At 50.5% G+C, this 27,887-nt stretch overlaps 2 protein-coding genes across 14 annotated transcripts in view; one reads left to right on the top strand and one right to left on the bottom strand.

Moving 5' to 3' along the window:
- Positions 1-12,204, top strand: part of ALG1 (ALG1 chitobiosyldiphosphodolichol beta-mannosyltransferase) — a 12,524-nt gene extending 320 nt beyond the window's left edge. The window contains exons 1-13 of one of the 9 annotated variants that reach the window (XM_038540458.1): positions 15-162; positions 1,058-1,135; positions 1,296-1,399; positions 2,514-2,662; positions 4,290-4,379; positions 4,729-4,839; positions 5,262-5,383; positions 5,575-5,613; positions 5,932-5,991; positions 7,437-7,547; positions 9,144-9,258; positions 10,118-10,193; positions 11,090-12,204. In XM_038540458.1, the coding sequence (XP_038396386.1) occupies positions 2,613-2,662; positions 4,290-4,379; positions 4,729-4,839; positions 5,262-5,383; positions 5,575-5,613; positions 5,932-5,991; positions 7,437-7,547; positions 9,144-9,258; positions 10,118-10,193; positions 11,090-11,221 (906 nt within the window). In that variant the 5' untranslated portion in view covers positions 15-162; positions 1,058-1,135; positions 1,296-1,399; positions 2,514-2,612 and the 3' untranslated portion in view covers positions 11,222-12,204. The other 8 variants (XM_038540456.1, XM_038540452.1, XM_038540454.1 and 5 more) reach the window with 8 other exon arrangements.
- EEF2KMT (eukaryotic elongation factor 2 lysine methyltransferase) lies at positions 8,735-27,887 on the bottom strand. 5 transcript variants are annotated; one of them, XM_038540463.1, is made up of 8 exons: positions 26,796-27,256; positions 25,289-25,351; positions 23,300-23,380; positions 21,960-22,061; positions 16,437-16,570; positions 16,059-16,354; positions 14,168-14,317; positions 8,735-10,392 (listed from the first exon to the last, which is right to left on the bottom strand). In XM_038540463.1, the coding sequence occupies exons 1-8, from the start codon at positions 26,922-26,924 to the stop codon at positions 10,352-10,354; spliced, it is 996 nt and encodes a 331-aa protein (XP_038396391.1). In that variant the 5' UTR covers positions 26,925-27,256; the 3' UTR covers positions 8,735-10,351. The 5 variants fall into 5 exon arrangements, with proteins under 5 accessions (XP_038396391.1, XP_038396390.1, XP_038396389.1 ...); XM_038540462.1 differs by lacking the exons at positions 8,735-10,392; positions 26,796-27,256 and adding exons at positions 12,009-12,283; positions 27,778-27,887; XM_038540461.1 differs by lacking the exon at positions 8,735-10,392 and adding an exon at positions 12,009-12,283 and having other exon boundaries at positions 26,796-27,253.

Below are 27,887 nucleotides of genomic sequence, written 5' to 3'. Positions count from 1 at the left end.
GAACCGACGCCCCGGTTAGCGGCCGACGGAGACGGCCAGGTGCCCGCCCCGCCTCTGCTGGAGGGGTCTCTGGGCGCTGCCAGCGTGAGGGAGCGCCTGCCCCGTGTCGGGGCTGAGCTGAAGTCCGCTGGGCTCCTTGCACAGTCTCACTTGCTCCTCCCAGTGAGTGGAACCCGGGCGTGTGTGACCCCAGGGCCAGGCCGCGTCCTCTCCATTGCACACCCTCAGGGCGGAGGTCTGCAGGCCAGAGAGGTTCCACCTGTGCTGCACCTCCGGCTTTTACTTTCAGGGTGTCTGCTCCTTCATCTTCCTCCGGGATGACGTCTTTAGAGGGTACCCCACGCGTGTATCAGGGGAAAGGGGGGAGTAGCACCGCTCTCCTTTGGCCCGGGTTTGCAGCGTCTGTCAGAGGCTGGCGTGGGCTTCCCAGGGGTCTGCCTGTGGCAGGACATTCCCACCGTCCCGGGGGTCTAGATTATTTGGAATTTGGAGTGCCTGCTGTGTAAGTAGATGAAGGTGGGGAAGACTCAGGCCCTTGCTCTGCGGGGAGAATCTGGACACGAAGTGTCCTCGTGCTCTGTTCTGGCTATGGAGGAACAGAGAAAAAAGCCTTATTTTCCAAAACATTCTTCACTATTCAACCTGAGGTGGGGGAATCATCTGACTTTATTTATTTACTTATTTATTTATCATCATCATCATCATCATCATCTGACTTTAAATTGCCCTCATCAGGGGCAGCCCAGGTGGCTCAGCGGTTCATCATCATCATCATCATCTGACTTTAAATTGCCCTCATCAGGGGCAGCCCGGGTGGCTCAGCGGTTTCGCACAGTCTTCAGCCCAGGGCCTGATCCTGGAGACCTGGATCGAATCCCACGTCAGGCTTGCTGCATGGAGCCTGCTTCTCTCTCTGCCTCTCTCTCTCTGTGTGTGTGTGTGTGTGTGTCTGATGAATAAACAAAATCTTTAAAAATAAAAAATAAATTGCCCTCATCATCATCATCTGACTTTAAATTGCCCTGCCCACCAAATTAAAAGGTGATATTCTTTTCAGACTCCAGACCCTATGAGGAGCTCTTGCAGAACAGCAGAATTCAGATTGTGAGTTTGACAGAACTTCAGAAACTTCCAGGTAGGATGCAGTGAACTTCCAGTATCCAGTCTGTGTGTGTGTGTGTGTGTATATGTGTGTCTTGGGCAGGTGTGGGAGGATCTGCACATTGCCAAGAATTCTTTTGGAAGTAATAGCTTTTTTTTTTTTTGGAAGTAATAGCTGTTTTTTTGACTTGTAGTTGGGCCCTACATTTTCCAGTATGGACTCAAAGTTGTATTTCAGTCTGTGCACTTGCTGTGGAAGTTGATATGCAGGGAACCAGCAGCCTACATCTTTCTCCAGGTAAATATCAGCTTTGTGGTGTTCTATGAAAACCACTGTTAAGTGTCCTTTACTTCCCAGCCTTTTAAAATATGCAAATTGGATGGGATGCCTGGGTGGCTCGGCGGTTGAGCAGCGGCCTTCAGCTCAGAGCATGATCCCTGGTCCAGGGATCAGTCCAAGGATTGGGTCTCACATTGGACTCCCAGTGGGGAGCTTGCTTCTGCTCCTGCCTGTGTCTCTGAATTTCTCTGTATGTCTCTCATGAATAAGTAAAGTCTTTAAAAAATATGTAAATTGATGAATAAATTGCATATTTGTATGTGCATGTAGATTTATAAAAGAGTAGGAGCTTATGGTACGTGTTCAATGTATTTATGGTACTTATTTCTTCTATGTCATAGAGTCTTACACTGCTCATTACATATTTATTCTTTTTTTTTTTTTTTAAGATTTTATTTATTCATGAGAGACAGAGAGAGGCAGAGACACAGGCAGAGGGAGAAACAGGCTCTGTGCAGGAAGCCTGATGCAGGACTCGATCCCAGGACCCTGGGATCACAACCTGAGCCAAAGGCAGACGCTCAATCACTGAGCCACCCAGGTGCCCCTTGTTAGCTGTTTTAGCGTTCACACTCTGATAGGTGAACTGATAGTGTGCACATTCTAATAGGTACAAAAATTACCTCTTTAGCCATCTTTTTATCTCCCTGGTTTTTGATGGTCTTGGACTTTTCAGTTTGGTCAACTTTATTTCCTTTATGAATTTTTATACCTTTTTTTGTGAGGAAGAGGATCTTTTCCCTGCTTATTAATTTCCAAGAGGTTTTTTTTTTTTAATTTTTATTTATTGATGATAGTCACACACACACAGAGAGAGAGGCAGAGACACAGGCAGAGGGAGAAGCAGGCTCCATGCACTGGGAACCCGACGTGGGACTCAATCCCGGGTCTCCAGGATCGCACCCTGGGCCAAAGGCAGGCGCCAAACCGCTGCGCCACCCAGGGATCCCATTTCCAAGAGTTTTGTAAAGATAATTAATCCTTTGTTGCTTATGTTTTAACTGTTTTCACTCAGTTTATTGTTGACCATGGTCTGGGTTTCCTTCTCTTCATTCAAGTGTCTCTTTCCCAGAACCCCCCAGGCCTGCCTGCCATTGCTGTCTGCTGGTTTGTGGGCTTCCTCTGTGGGAGCAAGCTCATCATCGACTGGCACAACTATGGGTACACCATTATGGGTCTGGTGCATGGCCCCAGCCACTGTCTTGTCCTCCTGGCCAAGTGGTGAGTGTCTGGGAAGAGGGTGCAGACACCTTCCCTGAACTGGGTAGGAAGAAGGGCAAGTGCAGAGACCTGGTAAGGCTGGTCCCCCATGTGCTCTGTGTGGGTAAGGACAAGGCTGCGGAATTAGGCTGACTCTGGTTACAAAAGTGATAGAAACAGGCCTAAGCCAAGGAAGATGTTTCTTTGTCCCGGAAACTACAGAGTTGAGAGACATGGCTGACTTTGAGCTCAAAAAGGTGTCAAGACCCACTCTCATTTCTCTCTCTGCATTCCCTACTGGAGGTGTTTCTCATGTGTTGGGGGCTCCCCTGGGCTCATCCCCACCCTGACAGGCTCAGTGGAGAAAGGAAGCCTCTCTGATTGGCTGATGCTCATCTGTCAGGCTTTGACATCTGACTGAGGTAGGGGGGCTGCAGCACCCTGATGTTTCAGGCTTAAGGGAAATGCTCCATTGTCAGGCTTGGGGTCCCAGGTGCACCCGAGCCAGATCCCCAAATAAAACTCAGGGCTGCTGTTGGGGGATGGAGACAAAGGCCACAGTCTGCTGCAGCCAGTGAGACAGGGAAAGGGAAGACGGGCCTGCTGGGAGCAGGTTGGATGTGGAACATGAAGAGTCATGTTCTGAGCCTGAGTGGGCAGCATCTGCCTCCTTTCCCTGATGGGTCATTCACTGAGGGTTGTAATAGCTATGGCAGCAGCAGCAAGCAATCGCTGAGTACTTGCTGCATGTGAGACCAAGCCTTTTATCCCATTCAGTCTACGCTGCCCTGGTGAGGATGTCCTGTGGTCACTCTCCTTTTACAAGCCAGGAAACTGAGATCAAGTGCCATTTTGCTGCTTGCCACACAGCTAACCAGCGTGAGGACCAGAATTCAGTCCCAGGCTATCCAGCTCTCAGGCCTCTCTGCATCCTGAGTGAGGAACAAGCTGTGGTACACCAGCGGCATTCAACAGCCTTGAGCGCTTCTTCCCCTTCCTGGTTCTCTTTCACTTCTGCACTGGGATCAGGGCTCAAGTCTCCTTTAGGAGCTAATCTATTGCTAACACCTCTCTAACATTTTTTAAACCATCCCTTGATAACCTAAAAGCCTTAGCCCCACGGCCTTTGCAGCAAGACCACAGTGTGACTGAGATTTAATGATGAGACCTTTATTATATTTCTTCTTTTGGTGGCAAGAGAATCTGGATTTTCCCTTCCGTAGAGAGAAGGTTTCTAACTGTATTTAAGCTGAAAGGCAGGCAGCCTGGGTGGCTCAGCGGTTTAGCGCCGCCTTCAGCCCAGGGCCTGATCCTGGGGCTCCAGGATCGAGTCCCACGTCAGGTTCCTATGTGGAGCCTGCTTCTCCCTCTGCCTGTGTCTCTGCCCCTCTCTCTCTCCCTCTCTCCCTCTCTCTCTGTCTCTCATGAATTAAAAAAAACCTGAAAGGCAACATGACTTAAAGAAAGCTATGAATGAAATAGCACAGATGGATCTCAGTGCAAACTCTGGGAAGGTGCCTCACCAGCAATCCGACTGGGGAGACCCCAGCTCTGTGCTTTCCTGTATCATAGGTGTCAAGTCGGTGGAGGTGGTGGCAGTAGTGGTGGGTCCCAAGGCTCTGGGCCAAGCGGTGATATGTCTTTTCAGGTATGAGAAACTCTGTGGGCGCCTGTCCCACCTGAACTTGTGTGTGACGAACTCGATGCGGGAAGACCTGGCAGAGAACTGGAGCATCAAGTAGAGGCCTGGGGAGGCGGCGGGTGGGCTAGGGGTGGGTGGGCAGCGTGATTGGTCCCAGCTTCAGTGCCTGCTGTGTCATGTTGGTGAGGTGTCCAGAAATGCCCAGGGGTCTGGGAGGTGGTTGCTGGTTTTGGGAAGCCGAGGGAGGAGGAGGCCAGACAGCCTATGCAGTTTTGGTCTTAGAACCTGTCTCTGTGCTTCCTCGAGTAATTCTAAAGCTTCTTACTTTCTCCTTGTCTGAGACGTGGATCCTCTGAATGCCCTTATTTTTTGGAATCCCCCTGAATCTTGTATTCCTTAGGCTTTTCTCTGGCTCTCTCTAGACCCCTTGATGATCTCATTGCAGAGCCGTGACCGTCTATGACAAGCCAGCATCTTTCTTTAAAGAAACACCCTTGGATCTGCAACACCAACTGTTTATGAAGCTGGGCTGCACCTATCCTGCATTTAAGGCCCGGTAGGTCTCCTGTCTTGTCTTTATGTGCCTACTCCTGTGTTTGCTGCCTCTCCCCCATCTCCTCACTGCTTTTCAGTCTCTCCCCTGGCTCCTTACTGGGATTGTGGCCTCTCTCATTTTCTGGCTGCAGACTTGGGAATCCCCTAATCCAGGGGTTGGCAAACTGTGACCACAGGCCGGCCACCTGTTTTGGTAAATAATGTTTTATTGCACTGCAGCACATTCATCCATTCATGCATTGTCCATGGCTGCTTTTGTACAGCAACAGCAGAACTGAGTTTTGCAAGAGATTGAATGGTGGTTCTGACATGGCCACATCCTGACCTTTGGGAGCCTGCGGGCCTCACTCTGGAAGGAGATGGGCATCCTGGGGCCTGAGGGCTTGCGCTGAGGCATCTCATGGCCTGTTTCTGTTCCTTCAGCTTAGAACCCCTGGATCTGGCAACAGAGAGGTCGGCCTTCACAGAGCGGGATGCTCAGAGTGGGGTGGTGACGCATCTTCGTGGGCGGCCGGCCCTGTTGATCAGCAGCACCAGCTGGACAGGTCTCAGGACCCTTCTGGGCACTTGGGGCTTATATGAGCACCTGGCTGAGCCGGTATTACCCTTGCCCCTGCCAGGCCTGCACCCCTGTATTTGAGGATACTGGGGCCTCGATGAAGAAGGGGAGGGTATTGTATTGGGAGAGGAGGCATCTAGAAACCAGCCCATGACACTTAGGTCTCTTTTCTTACAGAGGATGAAGACTTCTCCATCTTGCTGGCAGCATTAGAAAGTAGGTGTGTGGGTGTGATCAGGAGCTGGGCTTGTCAGGGGCTATTGAGCTGTGCAGTGCTCACCTTGCCTTGCGTGGTGTCCTCTGCAGCATGTTCTTGCCCCTAGGGCCACTGAGTGGGTCAACCTAAGGACACGGGTGGTGGAGATGGTGGCTCCGAGTCCCCATTTGGGTCACTGAGTGACCAGGTCCTAGATCTGAAATGCTACCTCTGGGAGTGATCCTGTCGTTGGGAGAGGCTCCCCCTACCATTCTGTCCCCCAACCCCCACTCACCTGATTAGATAATCCTGGTTATCATTTTATTTTTTAAACACAGAGTTTGAACAGCTGATCCTAGATGGAGAGAGCCTTCCTTCTCTGGTCTGTGTGATAACAGGTATCGCTAGGGACCTTCCAAATTCCCATATTAAATGGTAAATGGTAAAAGGCATCTGCCTTTATTGTGTGTCTTACCCATGCCAGGCATGTGATGTTAGTTGTCTTGTCAATCCTGACCACAGCTCTCTGATGTAGGGTTTTCTACACTAGCTCGACAGAGGAAACGGAAGCTCAGAGGGGCCTGACGGCAGAGTGTGGCTTCTAGTTGAATCTTGGATAGCATAGCCTCAGAGATACTGAGCTTGGGATCCCTGGGTGGCGCAGCGGTTTGGTGCCTGCCTTTGGCCCAGGGCGCAATCCTGGAGACCCGGGATCGAATCCCACGTCGGGCTTCTGGTGCATGGAGCATGCTTCTCTCTCTGCCTGTGTCTCTGCCTCTCTCTCTCTCTCTCTGTGTGACTATCATAAATAAATACAAATTAAAAAAAAAAAAGAGAGAGAGATACTGAGCTTTATTTCTGCATTGGTTTCCAGGCATCTGGTTGTTTTTATTTTTTATATTTATTTACTTTTTTAAAAGATTTTATTTATTTATTCATGAGAGACAGAGACAGAGAGACAGAGAGAGAGAGGGGCAGAGACAGGCAGAGGGAGAAGCAGGCTCCATGCAGGGGGCCCGATGTGGGACCTGATTCTGGGACTCTAGGATCACGCCCTGGGCTGAAGGCAGGCGCTCAATCGCTGAGCCACCCAGGGATCCTCCCCAGCCCTGCTTTTTTTTTTTTTTTAATTTTTTTTAAATTTTTATTTATTTATGATAGTCAGAGAGAGAGAGAGAGAGAGAGGCAGAGACACAGGCAGAGGGAGAAGCAGGCTCCATGCACTGGGAGCCCGATGTGGGATTCGATCCCGGGTCTCCAGGATCGCGCCCTGGGCCAAAGGCAGGCGCCAAACAGCTGCGCCACCCAGGGATCCCTTTTTTTTTTTTTTTTTTAATGAAAGAGTCTACTTTAAACCAAAGTGTTCAACATAACATTGCTTCCAGAGTAGCCCAGTGGGGAGAGAGAGAAGCAGAGAGCTGTGGTTAGAGCAGAGTCCAGGGCTAGCTGCCCCACCTTGCATACTTCCCCCTCCTGGCCCTGGAGCTCCCAGTGGCAGCTAAAAGCCTACTGTACACACCGTGCCACCTGGGGGCATCAGGCAAGACACAGGCCAGTCTGGGTGAGAAGTTGTATCCAGTTGGCACTCTGGTGCCTGGCCAGAGTTTATTCTGATCACCTTCCCAGCCTGAGGTTTGCTGGATGCAGGTTGCTTGAGAGGAAGGGCCATGGCCTCAGTGGTCAGGGTGTATTACCCTGAGGGGTCTGCAAGGGGCCAGAGGGGGACCTGATCACAGCTGCAGAGCATGGGCCTTCTGCTCATACCCATGCAGGGGTTCTGAGGTCTGAGGCCTTGGGGTGGAGCCAGGGGGCCCAGTGCAGTGACTCAGATTTTCTCTGCAAGGCAAAGGGCCTCTGAAAGAGTATTACTGCAGCCTCATCAGCCAGAAGCGTTTCCAGCACATCCAGGTCTGTACTCCGTGGCTGGAGGCCGAGGACTACCCCCTGCTTCTAGGTAACGGCATCTGACAGGAGACCTACAGGGAGATGGCTGGGGTTTAAAAGGGAATATACTAGGGCAGGACAGGGAGAGTTTTTCTGAAAAAGGGTCAGATAGTAAATGTTTTATCTGCTTCTATTGCATATTCTTTGATTTTACAATCCTTGAAAAATTAAAAGCCATTCTTAGCTTAAGGACCATACACACACAGGCCTCAGGCTGGATTGGGCCCTCCTCAGGGCTACATGGGGCCAGGAGATGCCACCTGCCAGGAACTGCCCGAGGAGCTCTTGGCTGCTTCCTGGTGTGCTGGCTCCTCCTGCCTGTGGGGCCCCAGACGTCTTCCCCAGGGTTCTGTCATCTCAGCTTTGAGCCTTCCATTCAGTCCTGCTCTTCCATCCGAGCAGAAGGGCTGGACCTGGGCTTGGGTTTGGGTTCCCCGTTCCCTAGATCTGGGAGGGCAGTGGCTTGGGAGGTGTGGAAATCATGCGTTAGCCAGCATTGACTCCCCCAGGCCCCTCACTGGCTTCCTGTGTCTTCCTTTCTCCAGGAGGGGCGCGCTGGCCTAGTGCGGACATGTCTCTAAGGCCTCAGCAGCAGCAGTCAGTGAGCAGTCACGAGGGGAAAGCCTTTAGTTGGCAGGAGTTTCCAGCTAGTATCTAGTGACGCAAAGTTGTTTGGCTTTATTTTCACAGTGACAGCTGGTTTTCTGTTGGGTCTGCTATGGGTTTTTTTCCCCTAATTATTGTGGTAAAACACATGCAGTAAGATTTTGCTATTTGAACTATTTTTCCATTTTTAAGTATACATCCAACTCAGTATTACACGCACAGTGTTGTACAGTCATCACCACTATTTCCAAAACATTTTCATCACCCCAAGCAGAAACTCTGAACCCATGAAGCCATAATTGTTACAAGTTCTTTTTTTCCCTAAAGATTTTATTTATTTATTCATGAGAGAGAGAGATGCAGAGACACAGGCACAGGGAGGAGCAGGCTCCATGGAGGGAGCCTGATGTGGGACTCGATTCCAGGTCTCCAGGATTACGCCGTGGGCCGAAGGCAGGCGCCAAACTGCTGAGCCACCCAGCTGTTCCTACAAGTTTTTTTTTTTTTTTTTAATATTTTATTTATTTATGACAGATACAGAGAGAGAGAGAGAGGCAGAGACACAGGCAGAGGGAGAAGCAGGCTCCATGCACCGGGAGCCCGATGTGGGATTCGATCCCGGGTCTCCAGGATCACGCCCTGGGCCAAAGGCAGGCGCCAAACCGCTGCGCCACCCAGGGATCCCCCTACAAGTTTTTTTAAGATGCGTTATGGTTAAGTAGACAAAGGGAGGCTGTTTGAATAAAACTATCCATGATAGGCAGGTGGTTTCCAAACAAGGTGGAGTGGCTGGGAGTGGCAGTTGGGCAGCACTGCTGTGTACATCGCCTTCATCAGGTTGCTTGGCCACCTCCAGCCAGTTGTATGTGGGGTTGGGGGGCATTATTATCTGCTTTCTGTCCTCCTCCCCTGAGGTGTCGCTCCACAGTCCTTTTAGGATTTATGTTCAAGGGGTGCATGGCCTGCACTCTGACTGCGCCCTCTTGCCCCCACCGCGCAGGGTCTGCGGACCTGGGTGTGTGCCTACACAAGTCCTCTAGCGGCCTGGACCTACCCATGAAGGTGGTGGATATGTTCGGGTGCTGTCTGCCCGTGTGCGCTGTGAAATTCCGAAGGTAGGAGCAGAAACCGAATCTTCCCCGAGTTAGGTTCTCAAATCAGCTGTGGGTAGGGGTGGGAGGTGGGCAGCGAGGTCAGAACTGCTCAAGGAGCCCTCCTGGAAAATCCTACATTGCCAGGTGGGCCTTGGGAGTAGGGCTCTTGGGGTTTCTGTGGGTGAGTTTCCAGTTAGAGCTGATGCTGAAGAAAAAAAATATGTGTTAAATATTCTACTCAGGAGCCTGTGTTCACGGACAGAGTGGTGGCTGGAATTGCCACATGGTTGACATGGTTTTATTTCTCTCTCTCTCCCTTTTATCTGGGCTCATGTAGTTGAATTAGTATCAGTTAAATGAGTGTAATTCTCTGTTTCCACTCTTCCTGGCAAAGATGAGTGTTTGGAGAGGGGGGTGTTAGGATAGGTTCTAGAAACAGTAGCCCCACCACTGGCTCAGTAGCCAGCCTCTGAATGGAAAATACAGGGTGTTAGACCCTGAGCTCTGGGCATGTGGGATTCACTCCCTGGTGACCTGGAAAAGTCACTCGTAATGTGTCAGGTCTACCTCCAGTGGGGTTGCCTTCTCCCTTGTTTCTCTGCTGTGCAACTGAGCACGTTCTCCCGGAAGAGAGTGCGCAGCAGGGAAGGTCAGTGTGTGCTTACTGTGCCTCCTTCTCGGAATCAGTTTGGATCTTTAATGTGTATCTGCTCCTCCAGGCCTTTTTTCTATTCAGATGGCAAATCTCAGAACAGACTCACTGAGAGCAGATGGACTGTTCCTGACCCCAGGCTTACACTGTGGGAGGGGTGGAGTGGGAGTACAGCTGGCACCACAGGGCTTTTCAAGGCAGTTCTCAAGTCTGTGGTTCTCTCTGCAGCTTGCAGGAGCTTGTGAAACACGAGGAAAACGGCCTGGTCTTTGAGGATGCTGAGGAGCTGGCAGGGCAGCTGCAGGTAGTCACGTCTGCCCCACGCCAGGGTACTGAGCTACACCCCCTGATTCTTCGCTCCTGCGGCCAGGCAGGCCTGTGCTGGGTCTGGGTGGAAGCCGAGATGGGCAGTGGTGGTCTTGGGCTGGGTCTCTGTGGGCTTGGTGCAGGGAGGGGGCATCATCAGTCTTGGCAACTGAGACCAGGGACAGACAGCAAACTTTCTGGAAAGGACCAGATAGAAAATGTTTTAGGCTTTGCCATAGTCTCTGTCAGAAGTACTCCATTGTGCTGTAACGTGAAAGCAGCCACAGTCTGAATGAAGGGATGTGACTGTGCTCCAATAAAACTGTACTTGCAAAGACAGGTGGGGGCCAAATTTGGCCCACGGGCCTAGCTTCCAAACACCTGATGAAGTTTAGCAAAGCTGGAAAGAACACAGACTGCCTTGTTCCAGCATGTGGGCTGGACAGTGGTGGGCAGCAGCTGAGGTGGGAGTTCTTGGTAGAGGGAGCACAGCAGAGGCCGGGGGCACGGTGTGTGGATGGCCCCACTGTCAAGGAGGAGCAGAGTAGGGGATGGAGCATGGCTGGGGCGAGAGGCCTGTCCCAGCCCCGTGAGGAAGGGGCTTGCTGGGTCCAGGATATTAGGGTAGAGCCGTGTTTGATCACACTTATAATAACCACACTTGCTGTGGAAGCAGGGCCAGAGTGGGAGGCCTGCTGGGGGTCCAGGACACTGGTAGTGGTTCTGGAAGTGCAGTGACAGAGGGTTTGAGGGTTTTAGTAGGATCACTGGCCTGGCTGCCTGTGTTTGGAATGGGACAGGAGTCTAGGCTGCTGGGAAGGAGGGACAGCTCTTGACCTGGGAGGGGGTGGGAAGCAGTGATGAGGTAAGTTCTGGTCTTCGTTCTTATCCTAGATGCTTTTCTCAAAGTTTCCTGATCCTGCTGGCAAACTAAACCAATTCCGGAAGAACCTCCGGGAGTCAGAGCTGCTTCGATGGGATGAGAGCTGGAAGCAGACGGTGCTGCCTTTGGTTATGGACACATGACCCCTTGGCCCAAAAACAGAGTTGAGTGTGGCCCGGTTCCTCTTAGCCCTGGGGAAACGCTTTAGAGCAGCGCCTCCCGGTGGACAGCAGCTGGGATGATGGCTGTGGAATGACATTTTTTAATGACCTGGAGTTTGTGGCCAGGAAACCGGTTCAGCCTGGTTTCCTCCCTAGGAGGCCCTGAAATATGAGACTCTTCTCATCTGAGTATTTCTTTCTTCCTACTACATTTCCTGTTGTTTGCGTGTAGTATTTTCTTTTCTTTTTTTTTTTTTTAAGATTATATTTATTTATTTATGAGATACATAGAGAGAGGCAGAGACACGGGCAGAGGGAAAAGCAGGCTCCATGCAGGGAGCCCGACGTGAGACTTGATCCTAGGTCTCCAGGATCATGCCCTGGGCTGAAGGCGGGCTAAACCACTGAGCCGCGCCACCCCCCCCTCCCCCCGCCCCTCGCCCCGCTGCTCTATGTAGTATTTTCATCTCTTTGACCTGCTTTTGTTTTATGGTGTCTGCCTTTCCCAGTGTCTGCCCCATTGTGTTCTAATGTTTTAATTCCTGCCTTGAGGACAGTCACTGCAGCCTGCTGGGTTGTAACAGCAGTAAGACATGCCACGTGTACAACGGGCTTGGCTTCAACAGGGATGTGGGTACAGGCTCAGGGGTGGGGAAACATACTTGATATGTTTTTATTGGCACAAATGAAATGCTTATTTCAGAGTCAAAATTTTCATTTTTGATTTATAGGGATTTACGTAAGAACCAGAACTAGTGACAGAAAGGGGTATCTACTTGAATAGTTTATATTTTATTAGAACACAGTTTGCAGTTCCTGATTCTGAATTTAACATTCTTCAAGCATTCAGGTCCAGTGAAAATTTTATCAGCTTTCCCACATAAAAATTCTTTACAGGATGGTGATTAAATTTTCATGTTAATCTTTAAAAACATTTGTAAACCTACAGCATTAGTTTCAAAATTGCCATGTCTGAGTGTTCTTCATAGGGAAACAGCTTCTGGTCGTGATGAGGCACTGCTTCCCAGGGGATCCCAGCCTGGCCTGGAAATAATAACATATGTGTCACAGGATGGTGGGGTTTGGGGACACACCACCACCCTATATATCGTGGGCTGCAGGACAGACGTAGGCATATATACAAACCACAGACTTCTAGGCCCCATCTGGACACCTAGAATCAGCCTTCAGGGATGGGCCCAAGAACGGAGTTTTTAAATGGCCCACAGCAGCCAGCTTTGCTGCCCCTGCCTTCGGGGCCATGCCTGTCTCCGGAAGGTCGCAGACCTGTCTGGGTTTCCTGACCACTTAGTCTAGTGCCTCTTGGCAAAGGCTGGACATGCATCAGAAGAGCTTACATCCTCTTCATAAGCACAGATGTCTGAAGAGCCCTTGGCAAGGATCATTTTGTCATCCGTTTTTTTGTGAATGAAAACAATTAGAAAAATCAAATATTAGACCTAAAAGTATAGAAGTGTTGGAGTGCCTGGCTGCCTCAATTGGTGGAATATGCAACTCTTGATCTTGGGCTCATGAGTTCAAGTCCTACATTGGACCTAGAGCTTACTTAAAAAAAATTACACGTGTGTATGTGTGTCTATGATCCTGCCATCAAGTATAACAACTGTTAATTGGTGTATATTTTTTCATATTCTCCCTCTATGCAAATTAACATGAAGATGATTAGTTTTAAAAATACAAATGGGCTTGGGGTGCCTGAGTGTGGCTCAGTTGGCTAAGCGTCCCTCTCTTGATTTCAGCTCAGGTCGTGTTTCCAGGTTGTGAGTGTGAGCCCCAGGTTGGGCTCCCTACTGGGCATGGAGCCTACTTAAGATTCTCTCTCTGGAAAAAGAAAAAAAGATTCTTCCTCTTTCCCTCTCTTAAAAAAAATACAAATGGACTTTATATATATGGTGTTTGGTACTTTGCTTTCCTCACTGAAACCAAATCACAGATACCTTTCACATAGTATCTGAAGGAGGAATTCATTCTTTTTCAAAGCTACGTCTGTGGGACATGGGCACATGTGGGCGTCTGCCAGCAGAGGTGGCTGTCAGTGGGGCTCTGCTTGGGTGGATGGGTTGGGGTAAACATGGTCCACTGCCCCCAGGTTGCACGTGGAAAGCCCTGGCTGGGCCTGGCACGTGGTGGAGATTGCAGGGCAGTGGCCGGTGGTTGTGGGGTAGGAGAGTGGAGGCTGGGAGTCGGCTGCCTGGCTCCACTCAGGCTTAGGAAGTCACTTAGCCCCCCTGAACCCCAAGGTTTCCATGGGTGAGACTGGAGGACGACAGCACACCCCTCCCTGGTGCTTGAGGGGCTGACATGGCTGCAGCAGTGCCTGTTCAGGGTGTAAAAGGCAGAGGCCCCCCTCCTTCAGAGTCCACCCTACTCTTCCATTTACTGGGTGCTTAATATAGTGATAGCAGCTACCATGTTCCTGAGTGCTCCCTGCATGCTGGTCCCTGTGTCACCTCCCAGTGGATGTTTCCACTATAAAGATGAAGACAGGGAGGGGAGTGGGGGCACGGCTTTACCAGAGGAGGTGGTGGGATCTGTTCCAGAGTCTGCACCTCACCACTGTAGCCAGAACTCTACCCTGACACCCAGTGGCATCCACCATCCTCCCCATTCTACAGACCAGGAAGCAGGCCTGAAGGCCTTGAAACTTGCTCTAAACACACAGTAGGACTGCTGCATGAACTGCCTCTTCACCTTCAGAGCACAGCTTCCCAGCCCTGTTTCCTCTACTGACCACCCCGGGGAGGGGGCGGCTGGGTCCATACCCAGCATGCCATGTGTTCTGGGGCTTTTTGGTTTGTTTCCAGGGCCCCATTCCTTTGCTTTGCTGATTTCTGTGTCACTGGGGTCCTGTGTGGGGCCCAGGTGGCTTCTCAGAGACAGCAGCCCCTCCCAGGGCCCAGGGCTCACCCAGCTCGCTAGTGAACAGCTGGTAGGTCTGCGGGTTGCGGACAGTGAAGGCAACGTAGGCATCCGGAGCCTGCTGGCCCTTCAGGCAAGCAGAGAGCCTCTGCAGGACTCTGACCAGGGAGAGGACGGTTTCTGGGCAATACAGCACATCTGCAATGAAAACCTCAGGTTACTGAAAGGGGCTCACTGTAGGATTCAGGATCCAAGAAAGAGGGGGCCTGGTTGTGCTGACCTCAGCAGCAGGCCTGGGGCCTAGAAACAGCAGTTTTATTAGATTCATGCTATTGGACCCAAAGAAGATGACATAGTTAAAAAGGGAAACAGGAGAGAGAGAAAAAAAAAAAAAACGGCCGAAAGATCCTGCAACAAATGGGAAATATCCAGGATCCACTGGTGTTCCTCCAAAAAAAAAAAAAAAGATTAATTCTGGAGTGCCTGAGTGGCTCTGTCAGTTAAGTGTCTTCCTCGAGCTTGGGTCATGATCCTGGGGTCTGGGATCAAGTCCTAGTCAGGCTCCCTGCTCAGCAGGGGAGCCTGCTTCTCTCTCTGCCCTTGCCTCTGCCTTCTCTCTTGTTTACTCTTTCTCAAATAAAATCTTTAAGAATAAGATAAATCAATTCTTTGCCTATGGTCTATTTAGAAGATGCTTAACAAAGGGGCGTCTGGGTGGCTCAGTTGGTTAAGTATCTGCCTTTGGCTGGGGTTGTGATTGCAGCATCCTGGGATCCCAAGTCGGGCTCCCTGCTCAGCAGGGAGTCTGCTGCTTTCTCTCCCTGCTCTTGGCGCTCTCTCCTGTGCTCTCTCCTCAAATAAATAAATAAAATCTTAAAAACAAAAGACACTTAATGAAGCAAACCCCAACCTTCTCACACTTGTTTCCAGCAGCCTGCTGCTTGGTTCGCTGCGTGGAGGTGGGGCAAACTCGCTCCCTGTGGGCATGCTGACGTGGGATGGTGCTGCTCAGGCTCTGTCCTGGCCACTGTAGGCCTGTGGGTCTTGGTTGCCGTCCAGGACCGGAGGCACAGCACAGTCAGCCAGATAGGGGACTGTGTGTGCTTCATGGGGGACAAGGGGCCTGTTGGTTGTACACCCCTTGCCTCCAGGACCCTGTCCTTATACCTGAAGTGGGTGGTCTCCTCCCTGTGGGGCTCATCTCTGAAAGATATGGGGGCAAGGACCAAGGACAGAGATGGGCAGGGAGAGCCCTTGGGTCAGATGTGCAGACCTGTGGTGACAACAGAGCTGTGTGCAGACACAGGAGCAAGTGCTCCAGGGGTTGGGGCACGCAGAGCTCATTCCGACTCGACACTACCGACTCGACACTACCGTGGTCTGACCCTAGGCCTGGCCCAGGGCTGGGTGTCTGTGACATGCATAGGAATCAGACATGGTCCTGGGAGAACCACGCTATCCCTCACAGCCCTGAGAATACAGGCCTGCCATGGCCATTTCTGCCCCACATCTGAAGTCTGGGTGGTGGTGGAGGTGGGGCTGGCGTTCAGCTCCCGTGCTTCATGGGGTTGCTCCGGGCATTTCACTCAGGTTCTAGAGAGGGACATAAAAATCCCTCTACTCAGCTGCAGCTTGGCTAATAGGTCAGACTGGTTTGGTGCCTGGGGCCTGTTCTCTCCATTTCAGGCTTTGCAGAGAAAAGTTGTGTTCATTTATCTGACGGAACCATTTTAACAAGAGTACAAGTGGCCACTGTGTCAAATGGGAGGGCTGTGGCTTTAGGGCATCTGAGAGGCATGCCCTGTGGTTTGATGTCACCCTGGAGGCCCACAATGGCCCTTCTAGAAGTCTCATCACTCCTTTGCCCTGGCAGCATGCACATTCCCAGAGCTGAGAGCTGGGTAGAGCTGTTCTAGTTGCCCCGGGTGGGGGGCAGTACCTGCTGCTATGATTACATCTGGCTGGAAGGCAGCGAGCTGAGGGGCTGTCACGACGTCCCAGTCCAGCTGGGCCACTGTCACCTTGGGGCTCTCTGAGTCGTAGGTGTTGTGTCCTGGGTGCTGTGCAGGGGCAGTGGCATCTGGCTCCAATGAGAGGCCATTGAGAAGGACGTTTCCTCGGAGTTGCTCAAGGACACAGCTGTGATAGTCGCTGAAGACGTAGGCGCTGGGACAGCATGTCTTGCAAATGGCCAGGCCCGTGAGGCCAGCCCCACTGCCGAGCTCTAAGACAGTCCTGCGTGGGAGAAGGGGGCCTGTGCTTGAGACCGTGCTGGGGAAACCCCACCTCCCTGCCCTGGAGCGCACCCTGAGGTCACCTGTGAGCAAATGCGGCTGGGTTCTGTATGGCCCATTCTGCGAGGTACAGCGCAGCGTCCCATGTGACCAGGCCGGTGGTGCCGTGGGAAATGATGGCTGTGCTCTCAGAGAGCGTGACCGAGTCTCCAGAAGGCTGAGCGGAGACACAGAGAGAGAATAAATTCAGCTACCAGGAAACAAGAAGCTGATTTTAAAAAGAAATCACAACAGGTGGAGGGATGGCTAGAAAAGACTGTGGAACATCTGGCCACAGAGTACTACACAGCCTCGAACAGGAACAGGTTATCACTGTGCGCGCCAGCCCAGGTGGGTCTCGAGGGTGTTAACGCTACATGAAGAAAGCCACACATTGTAGGATTCCATCATCTAACCTCAAAATAATGGAACTGAGGAGAGGGAGAACAGATCAGGGGCTGCCAGGTGGGGATGGTGGGGGCCGGGGCCAGGCGAGGCCTGAGGGAGGTTTTTGGGTGACAGAGTAGGTCAGAATCATGATTGTGGTGGTACCGACAAGGACCCGCTCGTGTGACAAATGAGGTACACCTACACAGGCATGGTGTCTACGCCAGTGTCCTGGTTGTGATGCTGAGCGAGTTAGGTCCCACATTTCCAGTGGGGGAATCTGGACAGAGGGCACGTTTCTATACTGTTCTTGCAATTTCTGTGAGTCTATAATTACTAACAACAAGAAAAAGGCATCATGAGCTATATGTGAAAAATCTCAGTGTGTGGGGCCTTCCTCAATTCAACCCGGCATTTGGGGCTTGGCCCTTGAACTTTCCCATCACCCTCATAGCAGGTGGTTTGCTGGCAAGTGGTTCATGGAACATGCAGTCCTGAAATGTGTTCTCCAAAGCGGGGCTTCTGAGTGTGGCACCTCCAATACACACTCAGGGGTGGTTTCCTGCTATCTCTGAGTTTACAAAACTCTTATTGGAGACTCAGGTCTCTGGAGTACTGAGCAGTCATTTGTTCATTCATTCATCCACACATTTTTCCTGAGCCATCTCCCAGGGTGCTGGGGATTCAGATGTGACAAGACCAAGTCATTCCCTGTTCTTAGGGAGCTTACATGCCAACAGGGGATAAAACCATAATAAACGAAGTAATTTCTCAGTTTTTCAGTGCTATGAAGAAAATAAAAAGGACTACATGATAATAGAGACTGGGAGTCTATTTCAGCTAGTTTGGTCAGAGACAGCCTCTTTGAGGAGGTGTCAGGTGACCTGGGATGTGAGTATAAAGAAGTGAGGCATGTGAGATTTTAGGAGAGCATTCCACGCAGAGCAGGTGCAAAGGCCCTGAGGCAGCATTTCAGTTGGTGAGTTCAAGGAAGGCAAAGAATGCCAGAGGTGTGGAGCATAGGGAAGGCAGGAGGAACGAGACGAGAGAGGGAGGCTGGGGCAGGGCATGCAGGGCCTGGCAGGCCACATGAGACAATAGTATGGGTCTGAGTATGAAGGGAAGCCACTGACAGGTTCTGGGTGGTTGAGTGACCTGCTCTGATTTATCTCTTAAATGAAGGAGAGCCCTCTGGGGGTTCTGGGAGTATAGTTTTGAATCTTCCTGAATCCCCACATACAAATAGACAGAGTAGCGAGATATAGACAACATTCAGCAAAACTAGGTGAACCCAAAATATTAACAAGTGGGGGGCAAATCACCAATAAACTCAAGACTTGTGTGTTCCACGCATCTGTGCAGTGGGGTGCACAAGTCTGAGGACAGAACCCCAGCAGCCAAGTGTTCACTAGAAATGCAGGTGCCTGCTGTGAACCACGGCCCATGGAGGAAAGAACTTACTGCTCCAGTCGTCTGGGGTGTGAGCGACCCAGGGTGAGGCCTAATGGCAACCAGAAACACTCAGAAATGTGTGACAAGAACATGAAAACATTTCAGATGTCGAGCTACATGAGGAGAACATGAGAATGAAAACAAAACATAGGGATCCCTGGGTGGCGCAGCGGTTTGGCGCCTGCCTTTGGCCCAGGGCGCGGTCCTGGAGACCTGGGATCGAATCCCACGTCGGGCTCCCGGTGCATGGAGCCTGCTTCTACCTCTGCCTGTGTCTCTGCCTCTCTCTCTCACTGTGTGCCTATCATAAATAAATAAAAGTTTAAAAAAAAAAAAAAAAAAAAAAAAGAAAACAAAACATAAAAACCAGATAAGCCCATTAGAAAAATGAGGTAAAAGAGAAATTTAAAAAAATTTTTTAAAGATTTTATTTATTTATTCATGAGAGATACAGAGAGAGAGAGAGAAGCTGAGACATGGGCAGAGAGAGAAGCAGGCTCCATGCAGGGAGCCCAATGTGGGACTCGATCCTGGGATCTCAGGATCATGCCCTGAGCTGAAGGCAGACGCTCAACCACTGAGCCACACAGGCATCCTAGGAGTGAAACTTTAAACATCAAAAAGAAATTAAGGGATCCCTGGGTGGCGCAGCGGTTTGGCGCCTGCCTTTGGCCCAGGGCGCGATCCTGGAGACCCGGGATCGAATCCCACATCGGGCTCCCGGTGCATGGAGCCTGCTTCTCCCTCGGCCTGTGTCTCTGCCTCTCTCTCTCTCTCTCTGTGACTATCATAAATAAATAAAAATTGAAAAAAAATATTAAAAAAAAAGAAATTAAGAAAGAGATTGTTAGGGATTGATTTTTTTAAAAATATTTAATTTATTTATTCATGAGAGACACAGAAAGAGAGAGAGGGGCAGAAACACAGGCAGAGGGAGAAGCAGGCTCTATGCGGGGAGCCCAATGTGGGACTCCATCCCAGGACTCCAGGATCACGTCCTGAGCCGAAGGCAGATGCTTTAACCGCTGAGACACCCAGGCACTGATTTTTTTTTTTTTTAAGATTTTATTTATTCATGAAAGACACACAGAGAGAGACAGAGACATAGGCAGAGGGAGAAGCGGGCTCCCCACTGAGCAGGGAGCCTGATGTGGGGCTTGATCCCAGGACCCTATGATCATAACCTGAGCTGAAGGCAGACACTCAACTGAGTGAGCCACCTAGGTACCCCTTGAATTACAGTTTTTAGTATTTGTTTTTTGCTTTCATTTTCCGTGAAAGTACCTAAAAATGGGTGTCTTAAACAACAGTAATTTATCATCTCACGGCTTAGGAGGCCAGAAGTCCAAAATTGAGGTATTGACAGGGTTGGTTCCTTCTGAGGGCTATGAGAAAAGGATGTGCTCCCAAGCCTCTCTCCTCAGCTTGCCGATGGCTGTCTTCTTGCATCTTCACATCATCCTCCCTCTGGGCCTGTCTGTGTCCTAATCTCTTCTTACAAGGGCACCGGTCCTATTGGGTTAGGGCCCACCTAATGACCTCATTTTAACTTGATTCTCTCTGTAAAGACCCTACCTTCAAATAAGGTCCCAGTCCTGAGGTTCTGGGGGTTAGGACTTCAACATGTGAGTTTAGCGGGAGGGCACAATTCAGCCCCTAATAGGGGCACCTGGGTGGCTCACTCAGTTGAGTGTCTGCCTTTAGCTCAGGTCATGATCACAGGGTCCTGGGATCGAGCCCCACATCAGGCTCCCTGCTCAGTGGGGAGTCTGCTGCTCCCTCTCCCTCTCCCCCTGCTCATGCTTTCTCTCTCTCTCTCAAATAAATAAGAAATAAATAAATCTTTAAAAAAAAAAAGGAATTCAAGAAAACGTTTCTGAAAAAAAAAAAAAAAAAAAACGATTTGAAATAAACATTGAAGGAGTACACAGTGCATCCGAGATCACTGACCAAGAACAATCAATCTCGAGATACATTCTACTAAAATTCTGGACTTTAAAAAGTCCTCTGGCCATTTAAGAGTAAAGGGCATAGGGATCCCTGGGTGGCGCAGCGGTTTGGCGCCTGCCTTTGGCCCAGGGCGCGATCCTGGAGACCCGGGATCGAATCCCACGTCGGGCTCCCAGTGCATGGAGCCTGCTTCTCCCTCTGCCTGTGTCTCTGCGCCCCTCTCTCTCTCTCTGTGACTATCATAAATAAAAATAAAAATTAAAAAAAAAATTAAAAAAAAAAAAGAGTAAAGGGCATAGGACACAAATAGGAAAGGATAATAGGTTATTACCAGGCTTTCCCACAGCAACACTCCATGCTTAGGAAGATGGAGGAATATATTCAAGAAATTTAAGGGGAGAGAAAGGCGTGCATTTTGAGCTTCTATAAGGACACAATCTGCAGCAATGGATTGTATCCCTTCTGGGTATGGTGGAAAACCAACTCACCGTGTTGACAAAGAATCAAGTCTGTATCCTGCCTTTCATCTATGGGCTCTATCAGTGGGTAACCAAACAGTGGATAAAGGGGGGCATCTCATAAAATCTCTCTAGTCAATGAATGGAAACAAAGCAATAGAATTAGAATACCACCCTTTTGTGTCCTCCAATGGATAAAGAATATAAGCTTTGAGCATCTGTAACTGCTCCCATAACAGAGATGATATGCCTCCTAGAGCCTCGTGTTGTATTTTTGCCAAAGGAATCAGGCAGATGTGAGTCTGATTGGGCTCCCGAATCCAGCCCCCCAGTTAGTGGGGAACAGAGGATGGAAGACCCAGCTGAATAGCACCATGCACAGGTAACCAAGTCCAGCCTGTGGAAAGCTCTCCAGGTCTGTTCAACAAAGGCACTGCCAGGGAAGAAATAGCTGGAGGGGACCTTACACGAGACCTAAACGCTGGAGTCCCGAGGTACATGGGGCAGGAGAAAACCACAGAGTGACTACTTCAAAGGCCCTGGTGGTTACTTTTGTGAGGATGGAGGGCTTGCAGGCTGGCTGCCAAAGTTCTGCCCCTGACTGGAGAAGTGGTTACCACGGTGGCCATCTTGCAACAATTCAGTAAGCTGTGCACATTTATTTTGTGTGGTTTCCTGTATCTGTGTTTTATTTTATAATAAAAGGTAAAAAAAACAAAAACAAAAACAAAAAAAACAGGGATGCCTGGGTGGCTCAGTGGTTGAGTGTCTGCCTTCTGCTCAGGTCATGATCCTGGGGTCCTGGGATCGAGTCCTGCATCGGGCTCCCCATGGGAAGCCTGCTTCTCCCTTTGCCTGTGTCTCTGCCTCTCTCTCTGTGTCTCTCATGAATAAATAAATAAAATCTTAAAAAAAGAAAAAAAAAAGGTAAAAAACAAACAAAACCCAAGATCCCTCTAACTGTTGTGTGCAGAATGGGTTTCAGAAGCTAGAAGACCCAGAAGCTAGAAGATCAGTCCAAGGGCCGAGGCATTTGCCAGGCCAGTGAGGATGGTGGCCACGGGCAGCACAGAGAGACTGCTGTCCTGTAACAACCATCCATCAAGTATTTACTGAGGATTGAGTACCTGCTATGCGATTATGTGCATTACCTGACTTAACCCCCAACCACCCCATAAAATAGGCACTGTTATGTGTTGAAATGCTTGGTTTAACTGACCTCTTCTAATACCTCAGAGCTGACAGGTCAGGAGTCTGAGTTTCAGCTCTGTGTGCAGGGGTGGATGTCTGGATTATGCGGGGAGGGTGCTCGTCTCCTACCAACAGATAGCTCCGGTGGCACTGGGTGGGCTCCTTGGGCATCAGGACCTCTGCCAATGCTTCGTACAGTTCGTCCAAAGGCTCCGTGTGGACAGCCTCGTGCTGGGGGTGGGCAGAGCAAGAACTTCAGCCAAGAGGTTTAAGTTGACCCTCATGAATCAAACAAAGGTTCCATGTGTTTGCTTTTACCCTTACTTGTAAAAATGGCTGGAGGGTTTTTACCAAATTTGGATGGGAGATTTGGTATGGATTGACTTAATATAAGCCACCTTGCATATAAAAAATTCATTTGGTAGTGGAGCTGGACAGTATCTCGGGCATAGAGAGGGTGAGGGTGAGGTGTACTCTAGGGCAGCAGAAACAGGATTGCATGAGCTGCCCTGTGACGGTGACAGAGGGCTCTGCCCTTTAATCATGACATTGTGGATGGATCAGGCTACTGGTGCTTTTAAGTGAGCTCAGGAAAAAGCCACAGGGATGGGCACTCTACATGTTGTGGTTGGCTTCATCAATGGGCAAACCTCTGTCATGCATCTTAGAGGGTCAGCAGCAGGGGGGGCCATGCTTCTCCTGGTGGTTCTGGGGGGGGGGTACATGCAGGCCCTGAGTAGATGCACATGTTGGTGAGAACCAGGTGGGAGAAACCAGGATTGTTTCACGTGCTAAGCCTGAGTGAGACATGGCCCATGCATTCAGTGGCCGAACACAGCAGGTCTGATGCTGACCACTAAGGATTCACCTCTGAGGTCCAGTCTAATGTGAAATGCAGCAAGCTTGGGCTCATTCTTAAAATACAAGCTGTATTTGATGGGATGAGCTCTAGGTGTTATGCTATATGTTGGCAAATTGAATTTAAATAAAATATAAAAAAAAAATACAAGCTGTGTCAGTCAGGAAAAGAGCCCACATCAGGTAGCTCATTAAGGAGAAGACGGTAAAGGGAACTGGTTATGAAGATACTGCGAGCCCTAAAACCTCCAATAGAGGGCAGTGTGGCAATCCAGAGATTGGTAGAAGCAGGAACCAGTCAAGACCCTGCAGGCTGGCTGGCTTGGGGGGTGGGACCATGGAGGAAATGCAGCTGCCGCTGGAGACCTCTTGAAGCACAGAGAGATGCCCTGGCCTCTCTTCCTGCTGCTCCCCATCGCCTCTGACTGGTCGAACCCCGATGGGAACAGTTACACAGGGAGACCCCTGACATATGGGGCTCTGCAGAGCAGGCAAAGGGCATGGGACAAATCCAAGCTCCAACAGGCAAAGCTAGGCAGAGTCTACTTCGGGAGAGCAAGCCAAGTCCCAGATGCTCTGTGGCTGCCAGACGGACAGTGCCCATTACTGACCTTTCTGATGAGCTCCGAGAGAAAGCACCGGGCATATTTCACTGACGGCGGATGCTTCACACACAGAGGATGCTTCACGGTCTGTGGCAAAAGACACAATGTGGGTTGCTGGAGAGATGTCGCCGTAAGTCTCTCATGAGCCTCAAGTAAATACAGGGCAACCCCATTACTTGATCCCTCAGAAAAGATGTGTACAGACACAAGCATTCTGGGTTCAGGCGACCCTCAGGCATCTGAAACAGTAAGTCTTAAGATACAACTTCTTTCCTAAAGAAATTTCTCCATGACCGTGGCACAGGCCAACAGAACATTCTGGGCAGAACATGGAGCATGTGGACCCAGGCTAACATCCTGTTACAGACTCAATGTTTGTGTCTCCCCAGTTCGTATGTTGAAGCTTAACCCCCAATGTGACAGTTGGAAGGCAGGGCCTTTGGGAATGATTAGGTCGTGAAGGTGAAGCTTCCATGAACGTGATCAGTGCCTTTCTAAGAAACCCCAGAGAGCTCCCTTGGTCCTTCACAGAGGACACAGCTGTCTATGAACCAAGAAGTGGGTTTCCCACCAGACATCAAATCTTGGGGCACCCTCATCTTGGTCTTCCCAGCCTCTAGAACTGTGGAAAATAAATTGCTGTTGTTTATAAGTCACTCAGTCAATGGCATTTTGTTCTAGCTGCTGGAATGGGCCACCTCTTCCCAGGGTAGGCAATGTGAACTAGTTTTCAGTGGGGACAGTTGTGGGATTGTCCGGCTCCTTGGAAAAGGTGAGAGCCCAAACAGTGGGGGCAGACAGACTGGGCACTTGCTCTCCTGGAGCTCACATGCCAGGATGAGGTCGAGTACTATGAATGGTGGGACAGGGGGAAAGTGGGGGCTCTGCCTCGGGTATGGTGGAGGGAAAGGGGGCTCTCGGCGGGGGGGCACTTCAGCTGATGTCTAGAGAAGCAAAGAGCGTGAGGGGGGCAAGTTCTAGGCAGAGAGGATAGTTTGTGCAGGCTCTGAGGCAGGCATGGCTTGGCATTTTGGGAAGGAGGGCAGGGGAACAGAGGCAGTGAGAGTAGGGGCCAGGTCACGTGGAGGGACAGGATTTTACCCAAGGGCAACAAAATACCTGCACCACCCTTCAGGGGCTTTCTAGTTGGCTGGTGTTAGGTTTTAGCCTCAGAGTGGGCTGCCCCACAAGGACCTCAGAATCTCTGAGCTCACAGTCCTGAATGACTGGATTGCCCTGCAAGCCTCTCCTAGCCATGGTTGCATCTTCTCCACCTGGTGATCAGACCATCTTGGTTTACCCTCGATAAAGGAATTCCTAACCTAGGCTTCTTGGACAGGCTTGGTGGTTGGAGGGGTGCCTATAACCCCTTGAATTTGTACACAAAATGTATTCTTCTGGTCCTCTTTTTTCTTGGTGGGGGACAGGGGGAACCAGAGAGTCCATAACTTTGGGTTTTCAGAAGGGTTCATGATCCTTAAGATAATTCATAGCCAGGATGCAGTGTGATCTCCACTTGATCCGCATGGCCAGGGTCAGGGTGGGGCAAGGCCAGGCAGAGTGGTGGTCTCACCTCTACCCTTGCCCAGATGTACCTTAGAATTCAAACCCTACCTCAGAAAGGCAGAACGTATCTACATTTAGAAGAGAAACGAGTGGGCAAGACTTGCCTCCTTATGTTTTCCTTAAATGTAAATGTAAAGAAAGCCTTTGAGCAGCTACCAAATGCTAGAAGATGTTCCCATAGCTGTCATCTTGGTTTTCATTGTGGATGGTTTCAAAAACATCTCCCAGATTCCCTCCTCGCATGCAGATTTTGTATATTCTAATGTCTTCATCTAAGAAAAACAACAGAGCCAGAGCTGTCTGAGGTGCTGCCACCCAAACGCAGTGTCTTTCTTTTTAAAGGCTACAAGTGCGCCCACTGCGTTTCTGTCATGTCCTCATGGGCAAGTCAGGAAGCTGGTGATGCGACCCAGTGATTCTAATTCTTACCTTCTGCAAAATAATCAACAGCAGCTCAGGACCTGATGAGTCTCTTAATTTCTCTTCTAGGCTCTATTTAGAGAGAGAGAGTGGAGGGGAGAGAGAGAGAAATCTCAAGGGCATTTTCACAGGAACATTAAACGTGCAATAGGACATGTTAGCAAAGTGCTAAGTGATCTCTCCCCAGGGACAGGGGGCCAATTTGAAGTGGAAGCCACAGGCAGGCTGAAAGCCTGAACTTGAGAAGTCCTGGGTTACACCTGAATGAGCCAAAGAAAGAATGTCATAAGACAGACTCTTGGTTTGCATTAGCTCTGACTGCTTGGGCTTGCCTGGGTCACAGACCAGCTCCGTGGCTGAAATGGTCAACCAGGAATTGCAGGAGAAGCCACGACATTGACATCTGATGGGCTCACCTTAGATTTGACATCTGAGTTATAATGGACAGACAGGCCAGGCCAGGTTATGCTGTCCTGACAGGGAACTCCAGCCCAGCAGCGAGGTCAGTCTGTAGAAGTAGGCAGTCTGGTCCTGGCTGGTGTGTGACATCAGGCAAATCACTTCATTTCTCCAGAGTGACTTATGCTCTAAAAGGCCTGTAAGCCCTGGCCTTTGCCCCTGTCTCTGACCTTATCTGCCACCACCCCTGGCCTCTCTGCCATTCCTCAACTGTAGCAGTTTATTCTCACTGTCAGGGCCTTCCTGTCCAGGTTCTACTTCAAATGTCACCTCTTGGGGAAGGCCTTCCTGACTCCCCTACTTTGATGATACATTTCCCTGTTTTATTGGCTTTACAGCTACTGTCATCTCCTGGTGTTTTCTTGCTTATTCATTTACCTGTTTATTCTCTGGCCCTTCCATCCAAGCAGGACCTCATCTGTAATGTGTGCTGCTGATTCTTGGTGCCCAGCTCATGGAAGGCATTGAGAAAATATTTGGTGATGGAATAAAAATATTAGCTAACACTTACATTCACTTGTGACAAGCTAGGCACTGCCTCAGGTGCTTCATACTCCTGTAATCCTGACACCAGCCCTATCATTATATCCCCACTTAATAAGAAATCTGAGGTATAGGAGAGATGCAGTCACTTGCCCAAGGTCACACAGCTTGTGTGGGGTTTGGCTAGGACCCCAAACAGGCAGGCTGGTTCCCAGGCCTGAGCTCCCCATTGCTGCAATCTTTCCTGTCAAATGTGAATAGTAGTAACAGTATCCACTGGCATGGCTGTTGTGGACCAGTCTAAGTAAGCATTTATCATGGGCCTGGTACAGAGTAAGCAGTCATTTTCATGTGAATAATTATAGTCGATATCGAATTGGGACCCACAGATGCTGTTACGAAGGTTTACATTTTGGGTTAAAAAATGAACATATTCCTTTCTGACTGGAAAGACCTCTCAGAATGCTAAATGGGTTAGGTCAATGAGACACAAATGACTAACCACCACCCCTTAAGATGGGGCAGACTTAGGGGAGGAATATGTGCCCAATCTGAGTCATCCCAGTGAGCTCACCGTACATGAATTATGAAAGAGGCAGCATCGTGAGAGCCCCTGCATTGGCAGAAGGAAGCGGCTGCCACAGTTATTTGCCTGTGCAAGAAGGGCAGGTCCCTGGGGCAGGGGAAGTGAGACTTCTTCCATCTCTTTTCTGGCCTGTTTTGTACCTCCCTGTCTCTTCCATCACAGGCATAAGAGCCTCAAAGTGCCCCTGCAAGGATTCTGTCCAATGCTTGATGGTACAGATGAGAACGGGAGGCCTGGCGAGGGAGGAGGGCTGTGGTGTCTGTGACTTGGTCATTGCCCTCCTTGCAACGCGGTCCCCCTGGTGTCCTGAGGATGTTGACTGGTTAAATCGGCAGCAGCAGCCAGGGGCACCTGGGTGGCTCAGGGATTGAGCAGCTTCCTTGGGCTCAGGTCATGATCCTGGGGGTCCTGGGATGCTGGGGTCCTGAGATCGAGTCCCACTTCGGGGTCCCTGCACGGAGCCTGCTTCTCCCTCTGCCTGTGTCTCTGCCCCTCTCTGTGTTTCTCTCATGAATAAATAAATAAAATCTTTAAAAAAAAAAAAAAAAAGGGCAGCAGCAACTGTTACCCAATGGCCAGAACGACAATAGGCTAAACAACAACAAAAAAGTAACGAAACTGATCACGATTTGTCCCGGGCTCTAACCCCCGAGTGACACAGAGAGGTGGGAGGTCACCCCTGCATTCCTGGAATTCGTGGACTCAGTCTGCAAAGGCAGCCAAGGGCGGTTAGGGCCCGGGGAGCAGGGAGCGCAAGGCCGAGTGCTGGCTGGACACCGCCCCCGCCCCCCAGCGCCCACAGATGTGCCTCCGCCGCTCACCGCCAGCCCGCGACCCCCTCCCCCTCCGGACGCGCGGCCCCGAGCACGCGAGGGAGCCGAGAACACCACGCGGCGGGGGGAAGGGGGCGGGCGCCCGGAGCCCCCTCCCCGATCGCCCCTCCGCCCCCGTCGCCTGTCCCACCTCCCACCTGCCAGGGGAAAGAGCGCAGCGTGCGCGCCGCCAAGTAGCGGCTCTCGAAACTCTGCAGCAAGCCCGCGGCCTCGGCACTCTCCTCCGGCGCCATGGCGGGGCGGGGCG

The sequence above is a fragment of the Canis lupus genome, chromosome 6, assembly GCF_011100685.1.
Source record: "Canis lupus familiaris isolate Mischka breed German Shepherd chromosome 6, alternate assembly UU_Cfam_GSD_1.0, whole genome shotgun sequence".
Taxonomy (NCBI): Eukaryota; Metazoa; Chordata; class Mammalia; order Carnivora; family Canidae; genus Canis; species Canis lupus.
This window is presented reverse-complemented; position numbering and strand designations above follow the sequence as displayed.